Source organism: Saccostrea echinata, unplaced genomic scaffold, assembly GCF_033153115.1.
Source record: "Saccostrea echinata isolate AGI-Se365-2 ecotype Australia unplaced genomic scaffold, CSIRO_AGI_Sech_v1 ptg000009l, whole genome shotgun sequence".
Classification (NCBI taxonomy): Eukaryota; Metazoa; Mollusca; class Bivalvia; order Ostreida; family Ostreidae; genus Saccostrea; species Saccostrea echinata.
The window spans coordinates 36,346,302-36,369,466 of NW_026889758.1; the positions used below are offsets into that span (position 1 = coordinate 36,346,302).

Consider the following 23,165-nt stretch of genomic DNA (forward strand, 5'->3'; position numbering starts at 1 on the left):
CTGGTAGAACATTTAGTACAACCCGCTATGTATATGTATCTCTTGTAAGGATTTTTATGTAGATTAGGAATCCAGTATAGGTATGGAAATTCAAATTCAATTTGAATGTTGGGAATATAAAGAATATTTAAAACTGACATTTGTTTTCGAAGAATTTCCATCTCAGAAAGGGGACTATAATTTGGATTATCACTTGCAGAATTAAATCCAAGTTCCTCTAAAATACAATTATAATAATGAGCTTTACTAACAAAGACAATGTTGTAACCTGCTTTGTCAGCTAGGAGCAGTGCATATGACTCCTTGACATGTCTATAAACTCCTTAATGACTACATGATATATCTTTAGACTCCTTTGCAGGACCCGTTATATGACTATAGAACCCTTAACCCTTAATATGACTGTCTATAGACGCCTTCATGACTCCATGATATAGCTTTAGACTGCTTTATATGACCCCTGGATATGGCTATAGACCCCTTAATATGACACATTAATAATTTACAGAGTTCTAAATACAGTATCTGGTATGACACTTTGATATGACTATCTACAGACTCCTTAATGACTTCTTGATATGTTTATAGACTCCTTAAAGACACCTTGATATGTCTATAGACTCTTTAATATGTCTGTTGACTCCTAGCAATGATTTTAGTCTGCTCATTTTCATGTAAGGACTCTTAATCTATCTACATAAAATATCAATTATCTCAGAAGAAATATAAGTAGTGCTAATTTCAATGCTACATAGAGACACATTGTTTCAAAGCAAGCCAAAATGACACATACATTTCCCAAAGACTCTAAACACCTAAGCCAGTTTGCTTCCAGAGAAAACCCTAATTTTGCCACTTTCAGTATAAGCGATATACATATATAACCTTGCTCTCTAACATTCAGAAGTTTCTGATCTATGCTTTCACACATCAGAGCAGTGGTGAGAGCTTGTGATGACATCAGAGCAGTGATGAGAGCTTGTGATCAGAAGACGTCAGAGCTCTCGGCAGATTTCCGGCTGTTCTTCTGAGTACTAAGGGAAAATAACAGGTGAGCTGGGCAGTTTGATTAGACATCAACGTGTTTAAAAACATTGATCTGGAATGATAGTAATACATTGATTTTATTATACACTTAAAGTACAATCCGAACACAATATGAAAAATGTGTGTATAATACATGTACGTAATTAAATTCAACACTTCGACCTCATTTTTATTATGCCCCCGTAATCGAAGATTCGGGGGCATAGAGTTATTGCTCTGTCCATCCGTTTATCTGTTTGTCCGCAAAAACTTTAACCTTGCTTATAACCTTTGAATGGTTGGTCCTATGTTTTTTTCATCAGCTAGAGATGAATTAAGTTATATTAAAACAAGAGGCCCAGGGGCCACATCGCTCACCTGAGCACTCTGGCTAGGAAAAAGCAGAAATCAGTTCAGTCTTGAAAAGTTTAAATATAAAACTGGTTCGCGTGGGGGGGGGGGGGGGGGGGTTAATTTGAACTAACTTGAATCTATACTTCATAGGGATGCTTTTGAATTAATAAGACAAATAATGGCTTTGCTGTTCTTTAGAAGAAAATTTTGATTGATATCCTTTGTTTTCCTTTGTATAGTTATGATCACCTGTTATGGCCCTTCTATATTCTCCTGGGGGTCATGAATCGAACAAACTTGAATCTACACTACCTGAGGATGCTTCAATTCAAATGACTAATCATGGCTTTGCTGTTCTTGAGAAGAAGATTTTAAAAGATTTTTCCTATATATTCCTAAGTAAAGCTTTGATCGCCCATTGTGGTTCCACCCTACCCCTGGGGTCATAATTTTGAACAAACTTGAATCTACACTACCTGCGGATGCTTCCATTTAAATATGACCAATCATGGCTTTGCTGTTCATAAGAAGAAGATTTTTAAAGAATTTTCCTATGTATTACTATGTAAAACTTTGATCGCCCATTGTGGCCCCATCCTACCCCCGGGGGTCATGATTTGAACAAACCTGAATCTACATTACCTGAGGATGCTTCCAAATAAATATAACCAATCATGGCTTTGCTGTTCTTGAGAAGAATATTTTTAAAGATTTTTCCTATATATTCCTATGTAAAACTTTTATCGCCCATTGTGGCCCCACCCTACCCCCGGGGGTCATGATTTGAACAAACTTGAATCTACACTACCTGAGGATGCTTCCATTTAAGTTTTATTTTCAAGCACAGTGGTTCTTGAGAAGAAGTTTTTTAAATGATGCAATTAATTTTTCACGAATTCATAATTATCTCCCCTTGGAAGAAGGCGTGGCCCTTCATTTGAACAAACTTGAATCCTGTTTACCCAAGGATACTTTGTAGCAAGTTAGGTTGAAATTGACCCAGTTGTTCTTGAGAAGAAGATGAAAATGTGAAAAGCTTACGACAACGACAATAACAGGCAACGGACAAATTTCGATCAGTATTATTCGTGTTTTAAATTTTAATTTTACTAGATATGTCGAAACTATAATATAATTGTTATAAGTTACGAATTAACTCCCATCCAGTAATACTATGACAAGATTTAAAATAAAAGTTTACTATTCATGACAGTTTAATGCTGGTAACCAAAAAAAAAGAACAGTATTTTAAGCGATTAATTTGAAAGTACAGAAAAGAAAATTGGCTTCAATACATGTATATTGTACACAACAGGAACTGAATAATTTTTCGCCAACAATAAATAACTTTTTTTTTTGAAACTGCATTATGAAAAGAATACCGGTAATTATTTACTATACATCTGGTTATTCAGGAGTATGAATTCTCAAATTAATATGCATTTAATGTATCTGCCTTTCTCTCATTTTTATTAGAATTTGATGAAAAATCGATGTTTATTTTTAATCTTCCACACGCGGTTTAACGACTCCATTCAATACATTATATGCAGAATGTGAAAAAATATTAATAACAAACGACTTCACATAGGTTGCAGCTATTCTTGTGGTAAATCAAGTAATTATTACATTGATTTTTACATCATTTCAACATTAATCGTTTGAGAGAAAAATCATTTTTTGATTATTGAATTAAGAATGCTGAATAATCAAGTTGAAAACACTCTGATTAGAATGCTTAATATTGTCCACTTACACAGGTTACGTATTTTCAATTCCACAAATGATTAATGACAAAAGACGTTACCTACATGTATCTCGAATCATAGCTCAGCGTTTGACTTGATAAAATGAATTTTCATTAAGCATGACTTAAAAGAATGCTTTTTGGACCAACAACTAATTTACAATTTAAAAGAATCATTTTTAAATTTTTAAACTGAATTCATTTATTTTTGAAATGTGGAATTAATTTAAGATGTAATTTTAAGGGGTATGAAAAATCCAATTATAATTTACAACCCTTTGATTGACAGGGAAATATATCTACAAACGTGTAACATTTGAGCACGGTGAGTACACACCAATCACTAAACAAAATTTTGATTAAAAACGAGTTGATGTCATTTAATTGAGTCGACAGTTTAAACATATTATTTGTCAAATGGTTGAATTGTTAAATACAAGATTCAAATAAGATAAGTAAGTGGATTGATTTGAAGAGAAGATATATGTACATGTACCTCATTACTTATACAACACAATGAGGGACTATATAAGTAGAACTGAATTAAGACTCTATATATGAAGGTGTTCGTATATATAATTGTGTAAACCTAAAAAGTTATAGTAGCATAGAGATAAATAACAGCATAGGGATATATGGGGGGAGGTAATGGAAATCGACTTTCTCCTAGACATATCTGACCATAGGAGAATTTTAAGAAATGTTCCTTTTTTTGCCAATGAGTTTATGTTAATATTTCTAAAGCTATAATTTTTTTTTAAATGAAATCTTAAGATATTTTATGGGGTGTTAATGTGTGACATTTGAGCAATTATTTCAAATACTTTCTCTCGAAGTTCGGTGCTGAAAGCAGATTACAGTTTCAATGTAATGCATGTTTCGATTGTCAAATTATTGGGATTCAAAGTTAATTATATTTTTCTCAACGAAGAGGTTACACAGGCGCTGTTCTGAAACACAGAATAAGCAATCAGATACGGTCTCAAGATGGGGTTTTTGCCTCTTTGGTTTCTTAATTGAATATAAAGCTAAGATTTAGAGTATTACTTCACAGTTATGGATACAATAGACAAGAATAATTGACATTTATAAGCAAGGTCTTATACTAATCGTCCATCGATGGCTAAATAGGAGTCTGTCTTAGAAGAAAAGATTCATAAAAATATCCTGAAAAAAGTCCCCAAAGGACACTGATACGTAATCAATGGCGGGAAGAAAGTTTGATGATAACGATCCCGACATGGTTAGAGAGACCATCCTCCAGGGGAAAACGAGGTAACATTACTTATTAAGATGGCCAAATTTACATGTATAGACGGGAGATTTTTTTCTTTTTCTGTAATTGAATAAGTATCGATTGTAAGAAGGAAAAAAGTAGAGCATTGTTTATTTCGGTCATGTTTTATGGCTTCTTTGTGATATTACTGTGTTATATATCTATTTTTCTGTGTACAATATACGATTTGTAACACAGCTTAACAGTATGGGGTAATGTAAAACTATCGTGTCTGTATCCAGGGACACATCAATTTCTGATCTTCAATTTAGCTAGATTCTAGAGGTTGTGACAGTTCATAAAACATGATAAAAATGTTACAATGCTTCAGTAACCTCTGTAGTACATAATCTTACAAGGTAAAATAAGCAGACCCAAGACTTTGTTATAATCTTGCCAAGATCTTAAATATATCTCGGATAAACCGGTCATCTCAATAAATAACATTTAGGTTCCAAGAGCCAAAATACAAGTTACTGAAATATATTCCAGACATAATAAATTAAGACACTTTTTTATCATCCGAAAATCACATAAAAAATATCGCACAAATGAACTTTTCTCTCTTTAACTTTTCATACCTAAGAAGTCTGACTGAAAGATAAGCGTTCTTGTCTTTTGGTTTTTAATATATTTTAATATTTCTCGCTCATTAGTAAAGTGCTGTTACTTCAAATCAAGAAAGCATTTGATGCATGCTGTGGTTATCAGACACCATGCATATGTTTCGTTCTATACAAGTGTCAAATTCAAACATGAGAAGAATCTTCGAAAGTCATACATGTATTAATCAGTAATTTAGAATAGAAGGTTTTATGGATAAGCTAAAGATTCGTCTTTGTTGCTTATATATATATATATATATATATATATATATATATATATATATATATATATAATATATATTGAAAGTCACCTACATGTAATTATGATTCGTTTGCAGATAACCAAATTCTTTATATAGACAGTGCGTTGTATTCGTATAGGATGTACGATTACAAACACCCAATGGATGCTAACCTTTGTGTTTTTCTTTCTAACTTTCTTGATTACTTCAAAGAAATTAAAAATTCAGTGCTTGGAGTAATACATTTACCTCTGAATTGATCACTGTTCAATATCTTAATGAATATACAATATTATAATAATAATGATGAAAAATTATGTTTACAGATGAAAACATAAGGAATTTTCACTAATATGACTTGTATTTTACACGTTTTATGGAAAACATTTTAGAACTTGTTTTCATCACACTTATTACAAGTATTTAGTATTTTGCAATTTTGGTTCTGATGAATCATAAATTGCAAAAAGAGCATATCTCTGTGCAGAAGACGAAACACAATATTAAAGGCAGATTTAATGAATACCTGTCAATGAAAATAACTGTGGTTCACAAAATTATACACCCACAGATACAAGGGACAACTTAATAGTAGTCACAAAGTAGCATTGGAATGTCAGGGGGGAAAACCACGTCTCCATGCAATAGCATTAAGAACCAACGACCGAGTGGCTTCTATAGAAATCGACTTCATATGGCTGCTCGGAAATTAAAGATTGCTCCTGATATTCCTAAGCATGAAAGTCGAGTGGATAAAATGTGTGTGATGTAGATACTGCTTGTCTTGCAATTCATGCTCCATATTATGTTGTATAATAATCCGCATGTATTTTCTTTCCTTTTTTCTTAATGTTGAAGTAAACCTAAGCGTTACACTGAAAATCAGCAGCATATAATTTCAGATTTTTTTAAATGTACATTTGTGGTACAAGTACATGTAATTCGTGGAAATAAAGATGCACGTTAATGATAAGAAATTATATATAAGCACACTTTGCTGAAAATACGTCGTCCAATACCGGCAAATAAACATAGCAATTCAAGCTCTCTCCTGAAAGATTGTACCGCAAGTTATATCATTTAGTTCCGAGTTTCTTTTTCTGGTTTTCTCGTTTTTCTCATTTTGTATTTGATTTTTTATGCAGAAATAAGATAACTTGACATTCGGAAATAAAAGAACAATCGCTCAGGAGGCATTTCATAAAACCGGAAGAATGAACACAATTCTAATAGAGAAACCACATTCGCAAAGCTTTCCAAAGAAGCGAATTGCGATTTATTTCTTATCAACATATGATATGAATACGCAGTCACGCTTTCACAACAGTTAGTAATTCGATTTTCTTTTTGACCCTTTCCCGGTTTGTATTTATCTTGCGTTCTTGAGATCCAGAGTAAAGAAAGCTGGTTCAATAGATGTGTCCCTACCAAAGTCGTGTCTCTGCCTGAACATGTATGTAAATATTCCATGATTAATGAATTTATGACTAGGAAATGTATATGGTGACATCTATTCAATATTTAAAAAAAAAAACGCTTATCAATAAAAGAGACAGTCGTAGAATGAAGCCTCGTTGTTTCATAAGAAGAAACCCTTATCGTGCAATAAAAGTCTCAAGCAGGATCCAAAAAATTCTATCAGGGACTCCTTAATAATAGATCTTCTTGGGAAAAAAAATCATTTGATAATACGCTATATTTGCTTTAATGAAATATTGCTGGAATTGATTTGTCCACACCTAGAACTATAATAATGTAAAACCTCTAACAAGCATCAAATAGGAGGGTTGTCCAAAAAGTTCGTGGACAAATGCTTAATTTTCTTAATAAAGTCCACAAAGGCAAACGTGTGCAATAATATTTTAAAATAGTCCATGACTTAGTAATTATATAAAAAATTAAAACAATACACACTGTTTTATGAGCATTATAGGTGTAAATACTTTGTATATGCAAGCCGCATGGCCCAGTCTGATGTAACCCTAATTTCACGATAACGCCAAGAATATGGATTTTGAATTTTTATCACATGTTCAAGGACACACGTTAATTTTCTGTATTATGCCAAACTGCCAAGTGTGTGCAATATTATTTATGTATAGACCATAATTGATTTACTTTTTAAAATTCAAAATAATACACAATAATTTAAGAGCGTCATCAATATGAACACTTCGTATACACAGGCTGCATAGCCCAGTCCGATGGCGCTAGATTTATAACAACGTAATGAATAGGGATATCCTATTTTTCATCAAATAACAGTGATTTTCCACTTCTTACAGTGTCTCCGAAATTTAACACACCGTTGAAAAATCGTATACCCCAATTACAAATCAATGAACTAAATATATTCCAATAATTTCAAGTCGTTTGAATAAATATCTTGTGTCTGATTTCGTTTCAACCATATTTAAACATAATTGTATGATTGGACACTGTCCCGTTTGGATGGCTGACGTTGCTTTTTCGGTAAATGTTTGAAACATACTTTTTGTGGTTTTCGCTTAATATTCTCACTGTCTATTTAGTAAGCGATACTAAACATATCAGAAAATGACGACAGCCGCTTTATTTGTGACACATTTAATTTTTATTAAGCTTTGACTTGTTTTATAAAGAAAATAATCATTTTAATCAGAACACTTTATTTAAAAGTTTATGGCATTTTAACCCTGGTCCGTGCTCACTATCAGTGACCTTTAATGACCGTGATTTTTACAAAAATATTAAGTTAAACAATAAAAACCAAACTATTCTGACTTGGATTTGCATAACTAATATTTTGGTATACAATAAGTAATCTTGAACCATTCATTTTGACAAAAACGCCATTGTCCACGAACTTTTTGGACAACCCTCGTATAACAATTAATATAGCATATAAAATTGCACTGAAATTAGAGTAGGACACTAAATAATTAAATAAATTAATCATTAGAGGTGGTGTAAAAAGTGTATTAATCAACTCTAATTAAAGAATGTTTTTTTTTTTTTTTTTTTTTTTTTTTTTTTTTTTTTTTACAGAGTTAAGAATTTCTACGCTTCTCAGGCAACATCAATTCGAAACAATACACATGGCTTTCGGTTTCTCTTTCCGAGATTTTTGCCAAGGTACCATTTATGTTAAATTTTAAGTGTACATGTATCTAAATCTCGTTTTTTACGACACTAAAATATTCATTGATAAAAAAAGAAATCCTTGCATGCATGCTATTGGGCTCGTACTGCGTTACAACATGCATCATTATTGCATTTATATTCAAGGCTCTCTAATTGTCCTGTATCTCAATTGCAACAGTGATTTTCACGGTCATGGCTATGTTTAATGAACAACTATATGGCATTAGTAAAAACCCTCTGTTTATCATTTTGAAAGAACCAATAATGCGTCTTTATGATGCTAAAAATCTTTTTCACATTCTGAAGTTCAATTTTGTTTTTAAAAAAGAGGGAAAAATCAATAGAGGTAAACATGAACTTCAAGTAAGCGAAATATGTACTGAATAATAACAAACCATCTTGAATCTTTTTCGTTAGAACGGTCTCGAATATATTTAACACGTTTGAAAAAAAAAAACAAAAAAAAAAAAACATTCAAGTGATGAAAAAGTGTGGTAGTACGACCCTCTTCCCTCATCCTTGATAACTTGATAGTTTAGTGATTTTTGCATCCATACAAATTTCCTTCACTACATCAAAACCTGTCTATCCTTAAAACAAAGGAATGAATCACCGCAAAAATGGCCATATCATTGAATTAGTGTCTTTGAAGTCTGTCTGAGCGTCAGTGGGAACAAGTGGTTTGTCGATGGGTTAAAATTCTTGTTGGATACACAAGGACATAAAATCAGTTGAAACGGGCAGATGTTTACTTACCACTTGTTAAAGCTGCATAAAAGAAAATACCAGGTACCACTGCATCAACGATGTAAATCCAACGGTGGATCCTGTCTCTTTTTCGACGTGGCATGATTAAGCTACGCCGTCTGAATACATTTAAACATTTCGTCTCAATTGCATGATTTTTAGTTACTCTTTCTGTAAGAGTTTTACTTGATAATATTCGCGTTTTATGTGTTCATCCACTTTTTAAAATTAATGGTTAATTAATCAGTTCACATTGTATATTCCAATTAAAAATTAATTTTTTCACCAATGAGTTCACTTGTATATTCCTGTTATTTAGTTGTCGGTTATAATATAATATCTCTCCTCATGTGCTCATAAAGAATGAAATAACAGAAAAAACAATTCCTCACTTGGTCCAACAATATAGAGTTTCTTTGAGATTTTTTCCCGTTAAGTTCTTATGTAGCTTGTTTGAAAGAAGTTTAATTTCGCGAAATATAATTGGAATTTATTTATGCAATATAAAGGGTATTTAAAATTGATATCTATTTGTAAGATTTCCTCAAAAATTCCAGTGAAGAATTTTGTAATCGAAGCATGAAAACCATATGACAGATTGATCCTATATCCCCGATCAAAGCACACCTTGCAGTGAGGAGCAGACGACCAGCTGTAGATAGTTTCCCGCGCTGCCAGACACTGAATGAAATTGTAAAGTTTCCACTGTGTTAAATCCGACTTGACGAGGAGGCGCTCTTCGCTCGGACTGTACAATACTTCCATGGAAAGCTGGTATTGGACATAACCGTGCGTGTGTGTGTTCCTATGCAGGATTGCGCTAGCGCACGTTGGGCGAAGAAAATTAAATTAATGGTATTTACAGTGAGCTTTTTCGTGGAGTTCGATGCTTACTTTGCATACTTTGACAATATTAAGATAACTGATTACTCAGTCAAATGGAACTTCACTATTATTGTGCAATTTAGTGTAAGCTCAAAGCTCATAAGATACCAAACAATCATACAATATATGTATGTATAAGACAGAAAATAGTGTTAATATGCATGTATATATTAATGCATGTGATGCAGCAATCTAAAATTGTGTGTAACAATTTACAAGTGAAAGTCGGTCAAAAATGTTGCTAAGAATAGAGCAAATGACGATATCTTTCGAAGTTCTTGACCTTTATTAACTTTGCTGTTTAACAATATTAATTATTCAAGTGCATTGCACCTCTTTCCACAATACATTTGCAAAAATAGCTCTTTTCAAAAATTTTAAGACGAAGCTTTAGGTGTTTAACTTGAGAGGTAGCCTTGTTTTGCTCGATTTTGCTATCAGCAACGTTCATTTTAGGGGAGTCTCCATATAAAAAGTATTTGAACCTTAAGTCACAGTTTATATTAAGTAGACAAAAATTATCCAAACAAGAAAATTAGGAAACATAATTGATTTTCGTCGTTTAGTGAGAAATCAATTTCCTTTTAATTCCTTCGGGAATTACGTATTTTACTCGGGATAGCTTATAGTAGAAGTATATCCAGAGAATCAACACTTTGTGTCTGACTGCGTATTAGATTTGAACGATGGAAAGACATTTTAACTTAATTTACTTTCCGAATGATTCGATTTTGGCGAGAGTTTGAGTACTTTTGAGTTCATCCCTATAAACAACTAAAACATTATTCGCTAACAATTCTGTTAACTCTAATGGTTTTATGTATTTTGATTTCCGTGCCTGTTTTATTACTTGACACATGACTGTCATAATTTATCAGAAGCAAGGCTTCATCATTACCTAAGACAATGAAAACACCTCCAAAAGACAGGGAGCAAGCAAGTACGTACAATATCCGATGGCAGTATCAGTACATAATCCGCGAAAGCTACTTCTGTATTAAATTTCTTAAAGCGATAAACTACATCAAAATTTTTCTACGCACTTCAAAAAAGGCGTAATAATGCGAAGTTAAAAAAGAGTTATAAAGTAAATCAAAATGCGTTATAGCGCAAATCAAAAGGCTTTATAATATGCATTGAGTGAAGATGATTTTCAAAGGACAGGTGTATTTTCAGTTTATGACTAACTTAGCCCCACCTTTTGGCCTGAACCCTGGTTTAATGGGGCATGATCTTTAAATATTTACCAGAGAAATAGCTAGTTAAAATAATGTAAACAGTTTGCAGCTATACATATCCAGGAAGATAGGTTTTTCAAAGGTCAAATATAGATGACCTACTCTTATGTCGGTACCCTGGACGAAAGGGACATGGATTTAACCATTTAGTGGAAGTTTCACTGCTCATTATAGTCATGCAAACAGTTTTGCCTGCTTGGTGACTAGAAAGAGATTTTTAAAACATCATTTAATGTGTAATAAATTTTCAATGCAAACTCCATGAAATATGGAGATGATGAACAGTATTCAAGCTCATGTCCATTTAAACGATACAAATCGGGAGCAGAGCAAACACAGACCTCCAAAAACATTAGAGGTGGAATCAGGTGCCATATGCATGGAGGTGTCAGCATCCCCTGCCGACCGGTCACACCAGCGGTGTGCTCATTGTCATGATCGGGAAAAACGGAAAAATCCGTCGACAAATTCAATGTGTAAACAATGGCCTAACAATTACATGTAGTATGAAAAGCGTCAGTCGGCATTTGACTTAATGATAGCTTGTATTTGCTGACAAGGTCATTGAATCGACCAAAAAACTTGCGAAATGATGACTTCAAACGAGATTGTTGATATCCTTGTTTCATCAACTTGTTTGTCAATAGCTTGCCTCGTTTTATAAATTGTGCTCTTGTGTATCGAATCAACTGGGAGACAAAAACTCCATAAGCAGGTGATAAGGGTATATTGCTACATAAGTAAGGAAGTTGGCAATTGAAAAAATTGAAGTCATCACGTTTTTCATAAAGCTTTGTTACCATTAAATTCTTTTTCTTGTAAAATATCCAGATATGAAACGAATGTGTCAGATTCTGTGGTATCTTTTATTTCAAGCTCGCTTAGATTTATCGAGTCGACATATGAATGGAAGTAACTATTGTTACTTGATAAAACGTCTTCGATAAATCTAAATGTCGAGTTAAAGGCCACAGCAAGTGTTTTCTTCTTCTCATGCTTAAGATTTTGAATAAATTCTGCTTCATATGACTACAAAAATAAGTCTGCTAATAAGGGGGCGCAATGGGTACTTAGGGGAATTCCAACAGATTATTGGAAGACCTGATCTCCAGAAACTACATAGATATTGTTTATCAGAAACTCAAGCATCTTTTTAATATCAACTTAAGAGTATTTGTATGTACAATCAGAATGTTTTTAACAAAATAATTTTGCAAATGACCAATGGCAAGGTAAGTAAATTTAGGAGTTCCATTTTTAGTGAAAAAACAGCTGTTTATGATGTCAAAAACCTTGGCCTTTAATTTATCGTGGGGAATTGTATAAAGTGTTGAAAAAATCGTACGTTTTGATGTTATTGATTTTGTTAAAATTTTGTGATTTCAAATTTTCTAAAAGTTCCTTTGAGTTTTCAAGTATCCACATCTGATTTACACCACTTCGCGAATATACTGTTGTACAGTACTAGTACTCCTAAAGTTTCTCCTTCACTGCTGTAAATATTTTAGTGAGGAGTAAAGAAAGAGGCTTGGTAGGACATTTACTGGAGCCCGTTATACTGGGAGCAAGTCCTGAATACAAGACGCAGAGATCATGACTTTGCAATTTTGGTGGAGGGTTAACTTCTTATTATGTTCAGCAAACAGCTGCCTAATAGAGGTACTTGAAGAAAAGATCTTAAAATATTGCTTGAAATCAGATGGTTTTTGTCCCACTTTCATATACATGTAATAGTTATTATTCTTTATTAACGCCTTTTCACATTGCATTATAACGAATGGAAAAGCCCAAATATCTGTCCGATCAAACCTAATGTAGAAGGTGCACAATGGCACTATGTAATAAAGATCCGGTTAAAGTATCAGTAAATTTTAATCAATAGCATAGGAGAAAAGGGCACCCCTGATATTATAGAAAGAATGGCAGTGTCCATGTTTTGCTATGAGAAACCCTAAATATCAAAAAGGAAAATAGAAGGTGCACAAAAGTACTATATTATAAAGATTCTGTGAAAGTATCGTTAAATTTTATTCAAAGGTGTAGTAGGAGTTGGGGATAAGAGATGGGTACCCCCAATATTATACAAAAGAATGACAGTGTCTATGTTTTGCTATGGGAAACCTGAAATATATATCCGATCAAAAAGTAAAATAGGAGATCACAATAGCACTTTGTAACAAGGATTCTTTGAAAGTCTCATTAAATTTATTCAGTGGTAAAAGAGGAGTTGCGGATAAGAGATGGATACCCAAAAGTGTGTCGGACGGACGTACTGACGGACGGAGACACCCCATCACTATACTCTTTTCAAGCGGGGGTATAAAAATACTCCCAGGCCTAATATAAGGTAAAGAAAGTAAATAAACCATCCTAATAGAGATTAAAACTGACGAAGTTTCTCCAATATGTTGTTGAAATCCATATTTAACTATGTTTTCAATCTCACAATCTCGCAATCAATATGTCTCCATCGCTCAATTATGACGTCACGACCTGTGATACTATGTTACGAAAAGAAAGAGGCAAATGGAAAATCAAAGAAAATGTAGTAAACAGAAAATTCAATATTTTATAGTTGAATATGGAATTTATTTTACTCGTGAGACAGCTTAGATTTTTCGATATTTTCACTCATGCTTTGCACTCTTCAAAATTTCAACAACAACAAAAAAAAAATACTGCATACATGTATGTCCCACTCGTGATATAAATTTCATATTCAGCTACAAAGCATTGAATATTCTCTATTTCTCAAACGAGTTGTGTTTTCTTTTTTTTATCCGCGAGCTTATGCACTAGGTATTTCAGTGTTTCAAACTTTAATGATAGAAGGTAAATCTTTACTGTAGATAATTTTTTGTAGCAATTTAGCGCATCTAATGCTATGCTAAATTCTCCCCCCCCCCCTCAAGTCCGTCTGATCAGAAAGATACTCTTACTGGAATAAATGTCTTTAATTTTTCCTTTAAAAAATTATCAAGTTAAAAAACAATTTACGTCAAATTTTGCAAAGAAAGGTATGCTGAATTTCTGTGCATTTTAATCATGAATAAGATTTCTTTTAGAAATTATTAATGTTTCATGATGTTCGTACGAAACAAATATCTTTAAAAGTGCGCAATAATTTGTATATTTATTAATGGTTCCCTGACTTCGATTAATAAGTGCCCTGGAAAACCAACACAGGTGTCTCAGAAATTTCTAAACAAACTTGTATTTCTTAGCGTTAGAGAACAAATGCTAGCGACATTTGAAAAAAAAAAATGATATTATAAACAATTGTATATAGAGAAAAAAATAAATTCATGCATGAATGTTACTAAAAACAGAGACATAAATAACAATAGTATTTATTTCCCTGGTTGGAATATTAATATTAAGGTCAGACGACACGTTTCTCAATAATATATATTTTTTTCCAAGAATTTGTCATTGAAATATTGCTACTTTAACCAGATTCCTCACAAAAAATTAAGGTACCTTACCAGACGTACGAGACCAGAGGATGATATTTACTATTAATATTATTATAATCCTATTGAAAATCAATAGCATTTTTTTGTTAACTATATCTACTTAGACATTTTAAAAACATTTTAAAAATCACAAGGCAATGATACTTAAGATTAATTTGTAAATTACGAAGAGATACAAAACAGATATTCAAGCAACGTGTCATCAGACCTTAATTCGGTCAATGTTGCAGACTTTTGAGTAATTTTTCAGTTTGAAATATCACATTACGTTAAAAAGTGGTTTACTTTTGACAGCAAAAAATTGCATCGATATTGATATTTGTTTTGTACTGTCTGAAGTTAATTTCAACTGTAATTAATAATATTGCCGTCAAGTTGTTCTCGAGATTTTTTTTTCCAATAAGAAACTTTGATCCCCTTTGGCGCACGCATGAATTCGGAAAATTGTTCAAAAAAAAGAAAGAAAAGAAAAGAAAAGAAAAAAGAAAAAAATAGAGGTACTGTGAGCACTGAGCTCAAAAAATGATACCCCTGCTCTCATATGAGTATCCTGGCAAAGTGCATTTTCTTGGCAGTACGTAAAAAGAATTCTGTGAAAGTTCCATTGAATTTCATTCAGGGGTTTAGGAGGAGTTGTCTTAACAAAATGGGCACATCCTTTAGCGAGTATACTGGCAAAATCTATGTTTTGTTATGAGAAACCCAAATATCTGTCCCATCTAAACGTAAAATAGAAGGTGCACATGTACAATGGCACTATGTAATAAATATTCTGTTAGTTTCACTAAATTTTATTCAGTGGTATAGGAGGAGCTGCGGATAAGAGTTGGGTACCCCCAGTGTTAAATAAAAAAATGGCAAAGTCTATGTTTTGCTATGAAAAACCCAAATATCTTTCCGATGGAAACGTAAAATAGTAGGTACATGTACAAATTAGCACTATGTAATAGAGATTCTGTAAGAATTTCATTAAAATGCATTCAGTGGTGTAAGAGGAGTTCCGGATAAGTGATTGTGTACCAAAAATGTCGCAGTCTGTATGTTTTGCTAAGGGAAACCCAAAATATATGTCCGATCGAAAAGAAAAATAGAAGAACAATGGCACTATATAATAATGATTCAAAATCTCTTTAAATTCTGTTCAGTGGTATAGGCGGATTGTGGATTAGAGATGGGTACCCCCACTGTTTTAGATAGAATGACAATGTCCATATTTTTCTATGGGAAACCCAAAATTTAATATCTTTCCAATGGAAATGTACATGTAAAATAGGAGGTGCAAAATGGCATTATTGTAGTATGTAATAAAGATTCTGTGAAAATTTCATTAGATTGCATTCATTGGTGTAAGAGGAGATGCGAATAATGGAGAAGAACGACCCCAAAGTGTAATGTACGTAGGGACGGGCAATGCATCACTATATATTGGTGATCCCCACCTCTCAAGCGCGCGGGGGGGGGGGGGGGTATAATGATAATAAGTGGACCTTGCTCGCAAAAACTGAATAACAATCTGGATAATATTTTAAATGATAATACAGGTAAAACCTTTCATGTATACAAAATGTTTATTCCCGTTTCTGCTTGTAGGATTTCTTCTTAATAAATGGATTATCAGAGAGCAAAGTAAGGCGAAAAGGGAAGGGAACTTGTATAAATATATATAGCAAAAGCTAATTATTTTTTGTTAAAACAAATACATGTACTAATTTTTAAAAATATTTTATAACAAGATATTCGCTTTAAGTACTGATTAATATTTGAAAATACATGTATATAATTTTTTCATATGAAATTTATATGACGCAAAAATGTATTCAGCAGAAGCATGTTCAGCTGATACTAATGTGTTGGACTTTTTGTACCCCAACCCCCTTGAAAAGCGGGGTAAATATTGATAGGGATATCTGTCCTCTGGAACACTTGGGGGGTACCCATCTCTTATCTGCAACTCCTCCTACACTTCCACTGAATAAAATTGAATGAAACTTTCACAGAATTTTTATTACATAGACCATTGTACATCCTCTGTTTTACATTTCGGTTGAACAGATATTTTGGGGATTTCCTGGCATAACCTGGAACTACCACGCTTAGGGTAGCCATCTCTTATTCGCAACTCCTTCTATACCACGGAATAAAATTTATGACACTTTCACAGAATCTTTATTACATAGACCATTGTGCACCTCCTATTTTATGTTTCGATTGGACAGATATTTGGTGTTTGCCACAGCAAAACCTGGACACTGCCTTTCTTTCTATACTTGGGGTACCCATATATCTTTCTATAATATTAGGAGTATCCATCTCGTACCTACAACTTCTGCTTTACCATGGCCACTGAATAAAATTTTGTGAAAACTTTCACAGAATCTTCAACACATAGTACCATTGTGCACCTTCTATTTTATGTTCTTATCGAACAGATATTTGGGTTTCCCACAGCAAAAAATGAACTTTGCCATTATACTCATATAGGAATAGGGGTATCTTTTTAATCGATGCTCACAGTACCTATTATATAGTTGTTTTAAAGTCTTCGTGTAAAAACAACAATACAAGTAATTGCTATAATTATTTTAAAAAACACTTTTGAAAATTTTCCAAAAAAATTTGGGATGTGACCAAAAATCAACATCACACTCTGCATAATTTTTTTCAACAAAGTCTTTGTCAATAAAAACTTCTAATTGTTTTTTTTTTTTTTTTTTTTTTTTTTGCGATATACATGTGGGTGAATTAAAAAAATGACCTCCAAATTGAAATATTTTGAAAAAATTCAACTACCTATAACATATTTTTCACTTATATCATCATACATTGTACATGCATTTTAGTTAAAATTCCCGAAGTTGCAATAGAATAGACAATTAAATGAAAGAGTTTCAGAATTTTTTTATTAGTAAAACTTTACTTGAAAAAAGAAAATATCACTATATCTTTAAAGACTTTCTAAACTACATATTCAAAAGATATATTTCTTGTATGCTTCAAAATGGTATCAGGGATATAAATGATTAGATCTAAACCTTGATTGAGTTTCTTCTCTTGTATACGTGAATGTGGAATTTTTTTTTTTAGCTTTTTGATTGTTATTTTACATTAATTTTCAATTCTGGTTTGAAAAGTTTTAATATAAAAGAAATATGAAACAATAAAATCCCTCCAAATCATTTTTGTCCATTTAAGTCAGTTCATCAAATTGAAGCCATAAGAGAATTTTGATATACAAGTTTTTTGACAAAAAAATACTAGATTTTTGAAGTGACCCTATATTGCATTATTGTGTTGCACTCCTGACATCTGATATCCGATTTTATTTAACATTGTTTTTAAATTATGACAAATTATGACACACAATAACCCATTCTTAGTTTGTAAATCAGTTCGTCGTTTTGATGTTTTTTTATCATTTACGGCAAGTTTTTTCATATTTTCAAAAATTCAAAACATGGTTATTTGCAATGTGTAATAATATACATAATTGTATTTAAATATATGTGTTAAGTGATGAAAATTATTCTCTGAATTGACTGTAAATGTCTGTAATTAGCTGATAGACATAATGTCTTAAACATCAAATAGTATCAAACATTTTTTTTTTCAATTTATTTTTTAGTAAAGATAGATGAAGATCATTGATGATTATGAAACAGTTTTGTTGCACTCCTGACTGCAGTAAAATTAAAACTACATGAAACAAAAATTCATAAAGCGTTGGCAACATCAAGTGATAACGAAATTGTGCAATATTTATAGTCCAATACTTTATAATTAAAACGAATACAAAATTGCTAATCGGTTAACCGCAAGACGTTTCGACCGATTAACTGGTTAATCGTATCAAATACACATTTTTCTGACCTCTTTTTTCAAGTAAACTCTATTCATATACGCAAGAAAACTTTTTTAAAAAGCTTAGTAATATTTTGTATATGCTTGATCACTACACTTTATATACTATATTTCAATTTCGATAGAAAAAAAAATACGAAAACCATGAGATATCTATCTGAACTGAACTGAATTTATTAATCTCTTCACAATTTTACAACTGTATACAGAGATATAAATGTAAACAATGATGACAAATAAAAACAAATTTTAGCATGCGTGAGTATGAGGATAGACAAATAGTACAATTATAGATCTTTACTAATTCGGGGAGCACGTTTTAGTAATTTTTCTAATAAATGTAGACAGTTTTCTTAAAAAGGATTGTTTTTCTGAATTCATTATTTCTCTGAATGTAATTGTATTTTTAAACCGTAATTGTTTTTGCGATAAGCATTTATTTCTTTCGTGTATCACTGACGTATACAGTTTAATATGTAATGGAATTCATCGCCTATTTCATTTAAATAGTCTCGTTTCTCTTGGTTCATTTAGCCAGCGTCCACTTTCAATCGGTAAATAATGATTGCAAGTACGGAATTTGCAGAAATTAATGGCATCTTTTCGGGATAGAATATCCAAGTATTTTTCAAATTTTAGTTCGTCTTTGTATATTCTGTAATTTAGAGTCTTTGATAAGTTTTGAACATCCGAATTCCATTTTTGTTTAAATTGATCAAGTAAAGTAAGTTTTACTTTCGATCTCAACCAATTTGGATTAAAGGTCTGACTTTGCCAAATATTTGAAAGTCCACAGTTGTTTAAAATATTCAAGACATTATTTAGCCAAGCAATCTTCGTCTTTTGATTTACGATTTCACTTAATTTGAACAGTAGGCTTGATATTTTTGTTTCCTTTCCTAGTTTAAGTTTGCACCAATATGAAATAATACGCGTCTGTATTTCAATGGACATTGGATGTCGACCGAGTTCACCATACACCATACAGTCCGGAGTAGTTTGTTTAAGGTTAAGAAGTAGTTTACAAAATTTTAAATGTACTCTGTCTACAATTGCATTGTTCGAAAATCCCCATACTTCACATCCGTACAGCAATATAGGCTGAACAATTTTATCAAACAGATCTAACTGACACCGTATTGATAGATTATGTAAGCGACCTTTCTTAAGAATTTCAAATATTGCTTTATTTGCTTTATCAACCTGTTTCTGTTTTGCTTCTTTGAATGAACCCGATGCGCTAAATAAAATACCCAAATAATTAATTTCATTTATAACCTCAATAAGCTGTTCGCCGTATTTAAATTCAGGTTTTTCTTTTTTTTCCCCTTTACTTATTATCAAAACCTTTGTTTTGTTAATGTTTATCTTCAAATTCCATTTTCTGCAATATTTTTCAAAACAATTAATTTTTGCTTGTAAGTGTTCAGCAGATTCAGCCATCAATACAGTGTCATCGGCGTATAATAGTGCAAACAATTTCAAATATACATTCAAATGTTGTTCAAACATAACAGATATTGAAGGTAAACCAATTGTCATATTTTGCTGGAAAAAATTCTGTAAGTCATTTAAATAAATTGAAAATAAAAAAAGGTGACAAATTTTCTCCTTGCCTGACACCATTTTCACAGTGAAAAAAATCAGTAACCTTGTTATCATAGACTATTCTCGACTTCATTTGATTATACATATTCGTAATAACATTGTACATATTTCCATTAATGTTGTTTGCACATAGCTTATACCATAGAGCTTTTCGCCATACGTTATCAAATGCTTTTTCAAAGTCTATAAAAGCACAAAAAAGCTTTTTCTTTTTTAATTTCAATAACTCTGATAAAATATGTAATGAAAATTAATGATCGGTAGTTGAGTATTGTTTTCGGAAACCTGTTTGATTTTCGTGCAGTATTTCGTATTCATCTGAAAAATCATTTAATCTGTCATTAAATATGGATGTAAAAAGTTTTCCAATACAGCTTAAAATTGTTATAGGTCTATAATTCTGTGGATTGTTTTTCTCTCCCTTGTTTTTATATATAGGAAGGACATTTCCTTCAAGCCAACATTCAGGTATCTGATATTTAAGACTGATGATTTTTCAGACCAGATGTTACGCAAGATCATTTTGCATTATCACCATAAACAGAAAATGAGACCGAACTAACACTTAATTTGCAATGTTTGTTTTAAAATATAATTTGGCAGACAACTCCAGAAGATATACGGGTAAGATACAAATTGTAATCAGTTCACAGTACTCAAAAGTAATTTTAATCAATTTATATCATTAAAGAGATACGGGACATGTAGTTTAACGGTTTGGTGTTAACAGCATTCAACACTTCACAAACTGACCAATTACATGTACCCCCAACGACCTCAATTTGGAGAGCCTAAATTAATTAATTACCTCCAAGTCGGCTGAAATAAATGTGGGAAACTTATCAAAAATTCAGAGATTTTTTACGTTGAAATTGATTTCTAATGAAGTTTACACATAATTATATAATTTTTTCCGACTAACCGATTATAGATTTGCCAACCGATTACCATCGTTCCGACAGAGTAATCGGTTAACCGGTTACGAATTGCCATCCCTAATTAAAACACATGAAAGTATTTAAACTTGGCCTTACATCTTGAATTATTCCTTATCTATGTCAAAAAAACTAGCCAAAATATATATTTAGAAGATAAAATATATTTTATTGTATATTTTCCTTCACAGGACAAACACTATAAGCAATGAGGTCAACCAGAAACATTCTACTCATCAATTTTTTCTTTATATTTATTCATATTTGATCAGTACATGTATTGATTTTAACATATTTGTTGCACTCCTGACCAAGAGCATGGGGTCTTTAAATTAGAATTGTGAAGCGAAATTTATATCAGAACTTGTTCTGTTGTTTCAGTGAAGTTGAGGTGGAATTACTTGAACTTTATAACAATTTTTTCAGTGTGTTTATTTTTAACATTCTTAAAAAAAAATCAAAGAAAAGATAAAAACACATCCGAATTGATAAAATTGAAAAAGGAAGGATTTTAATAATAAAACTGTCAACAACTTAGTACTAAATTATTCAAAGAGATCATCATTTATAAAAGAATTTTTCTTAGCATGAGTAGAAGTATCTTCATCATGTAACTTGAATCTTTAAAAAATGTGTTGCACTCCTGACCATATAAATAGAGATCTGAAACAGACAGACCCTGTAATTAATAAATCTATTTGGAAAAAATTTTCTTTGTGTCTATTTTCCAAAATAAAAATCAGAGAATCATATACTGTATACACTGACAGGGTTATTTTCGCCCTTTTACACTTGCAAACAATTTCATCCTGTTTTAAATTCGCCCAGTCTTAGTTCTATTCAAGAAATTCTACTGTGTTATATGAATTCGCCCTATTTTAAATTCTCCCACCTTGCGTAAGACAAAAATAAAACGGGGGCGAAAAATTCCCGGTATACAGTACTGATAATAGTTTTTTTCATGCTGGGGGAACAAAAAACATCAAATGTTGCACTCTTGACATAATTGGGTATGCACAGATACTTGACTCTCATTAATGCTGCTCTGATTTATATAACATTTTTAAGTTTTAAATTGTATATCAGTTATTGTTTTACACTTTGAAAAATTCTTTTTTTGACTTAATTGTCTTTCATATTTTTAAAATCGATGTTTTTTTGGCAACACTACATTTTTCCTGTTGCACTACCGACATGGTATAACATTTTTTTCAACATCAGCCATGGCCACAACTTGGTCAAACAAAAGTTGCTACAGTCTACAATTAAAGCTCAATACTTTGAAAATTATCAGGAACGTGTTTATTTCTACCATAAACCATTATTATTTATTTCACAGATCTTCAAAAAATATTGAATTTTCAAAATGTCACAAAAAGGTGTTGCACTCCTGACATTTTTAGCATTATTTTGGGCTTAACTTTTTTGTGAATTGAGATATCAATGAGATATTTGGCAGCTATGTAGACACTATCTAAAGACAAATACAGAGACAGAAAAATGTATTCCCAATGCCTGTACATTTAGAGCAGGTTGAAAAATATGGGTTTGGTCATTTTTTTTTAATTCTCCCATGTACACGATTTAAATAGAATTCATATTGATGCTAGTATATAATTCATTTTAATCATCATTGAGCAACAATGAATTTGGTTTCAGTTTATATTCTAGCTGTTTGTTACTCAATTGTTTTTTAAAAAAGTTGGTTGTCCATCCCATTTTTTTTGTAGACCAGCGAGCTACAGATCTGCAGGTATTGCATACTTCAGATATACATGAAGTTTGCTTCATGGTTCCATGCAAAAGAACACATGGCTTTTCCAGGTTATTCCTCTTTCTTTCTTATACAGATCTACTTATACACACCTGATCTTATTCATTCATAACATAAATTTTCTTCACAGATATTACATGCATGCCTTTATTCTTTTTCGTTATTGTAAGAACAGCAACTCTTGTTTCTATGTACACTTTCCCTATTTCAGAACCACAGTGCATTTGCCCAACAATTTTTACATTCTTGGATAGAAAAATAATTCCAAAAA

General features: G+C 31.9%; 1 protein-coding gene across 2 annotated transcripts in view; it reads right to left on the reverse strand.

The window, feature by feature from the left end:
• Positions 1-9,411, reverse strand: part of LOC133183643 (lachesin-like) — a 34,116-nt gene extending 24,705 nt beyond the window's left edge. For both annotated transcript variants that reach the window (XM_061318578.1, XM_061318577.1), the window contains exon 1: positions 9,130-9,411. In XM_061318578.1, coding sequence (XP_061174562.1) covers positions 9,130-9,223 — 94 coding nt within the window. In that variant the 5' untranslated portion in view covers positions 9,224-9,411. The remainder of the gene's footprint in view (positions 1-9,129) is intronic.
• Between the last annotated feature and the right edge of the window lie 13,754 nt (positions 9,412-23,165).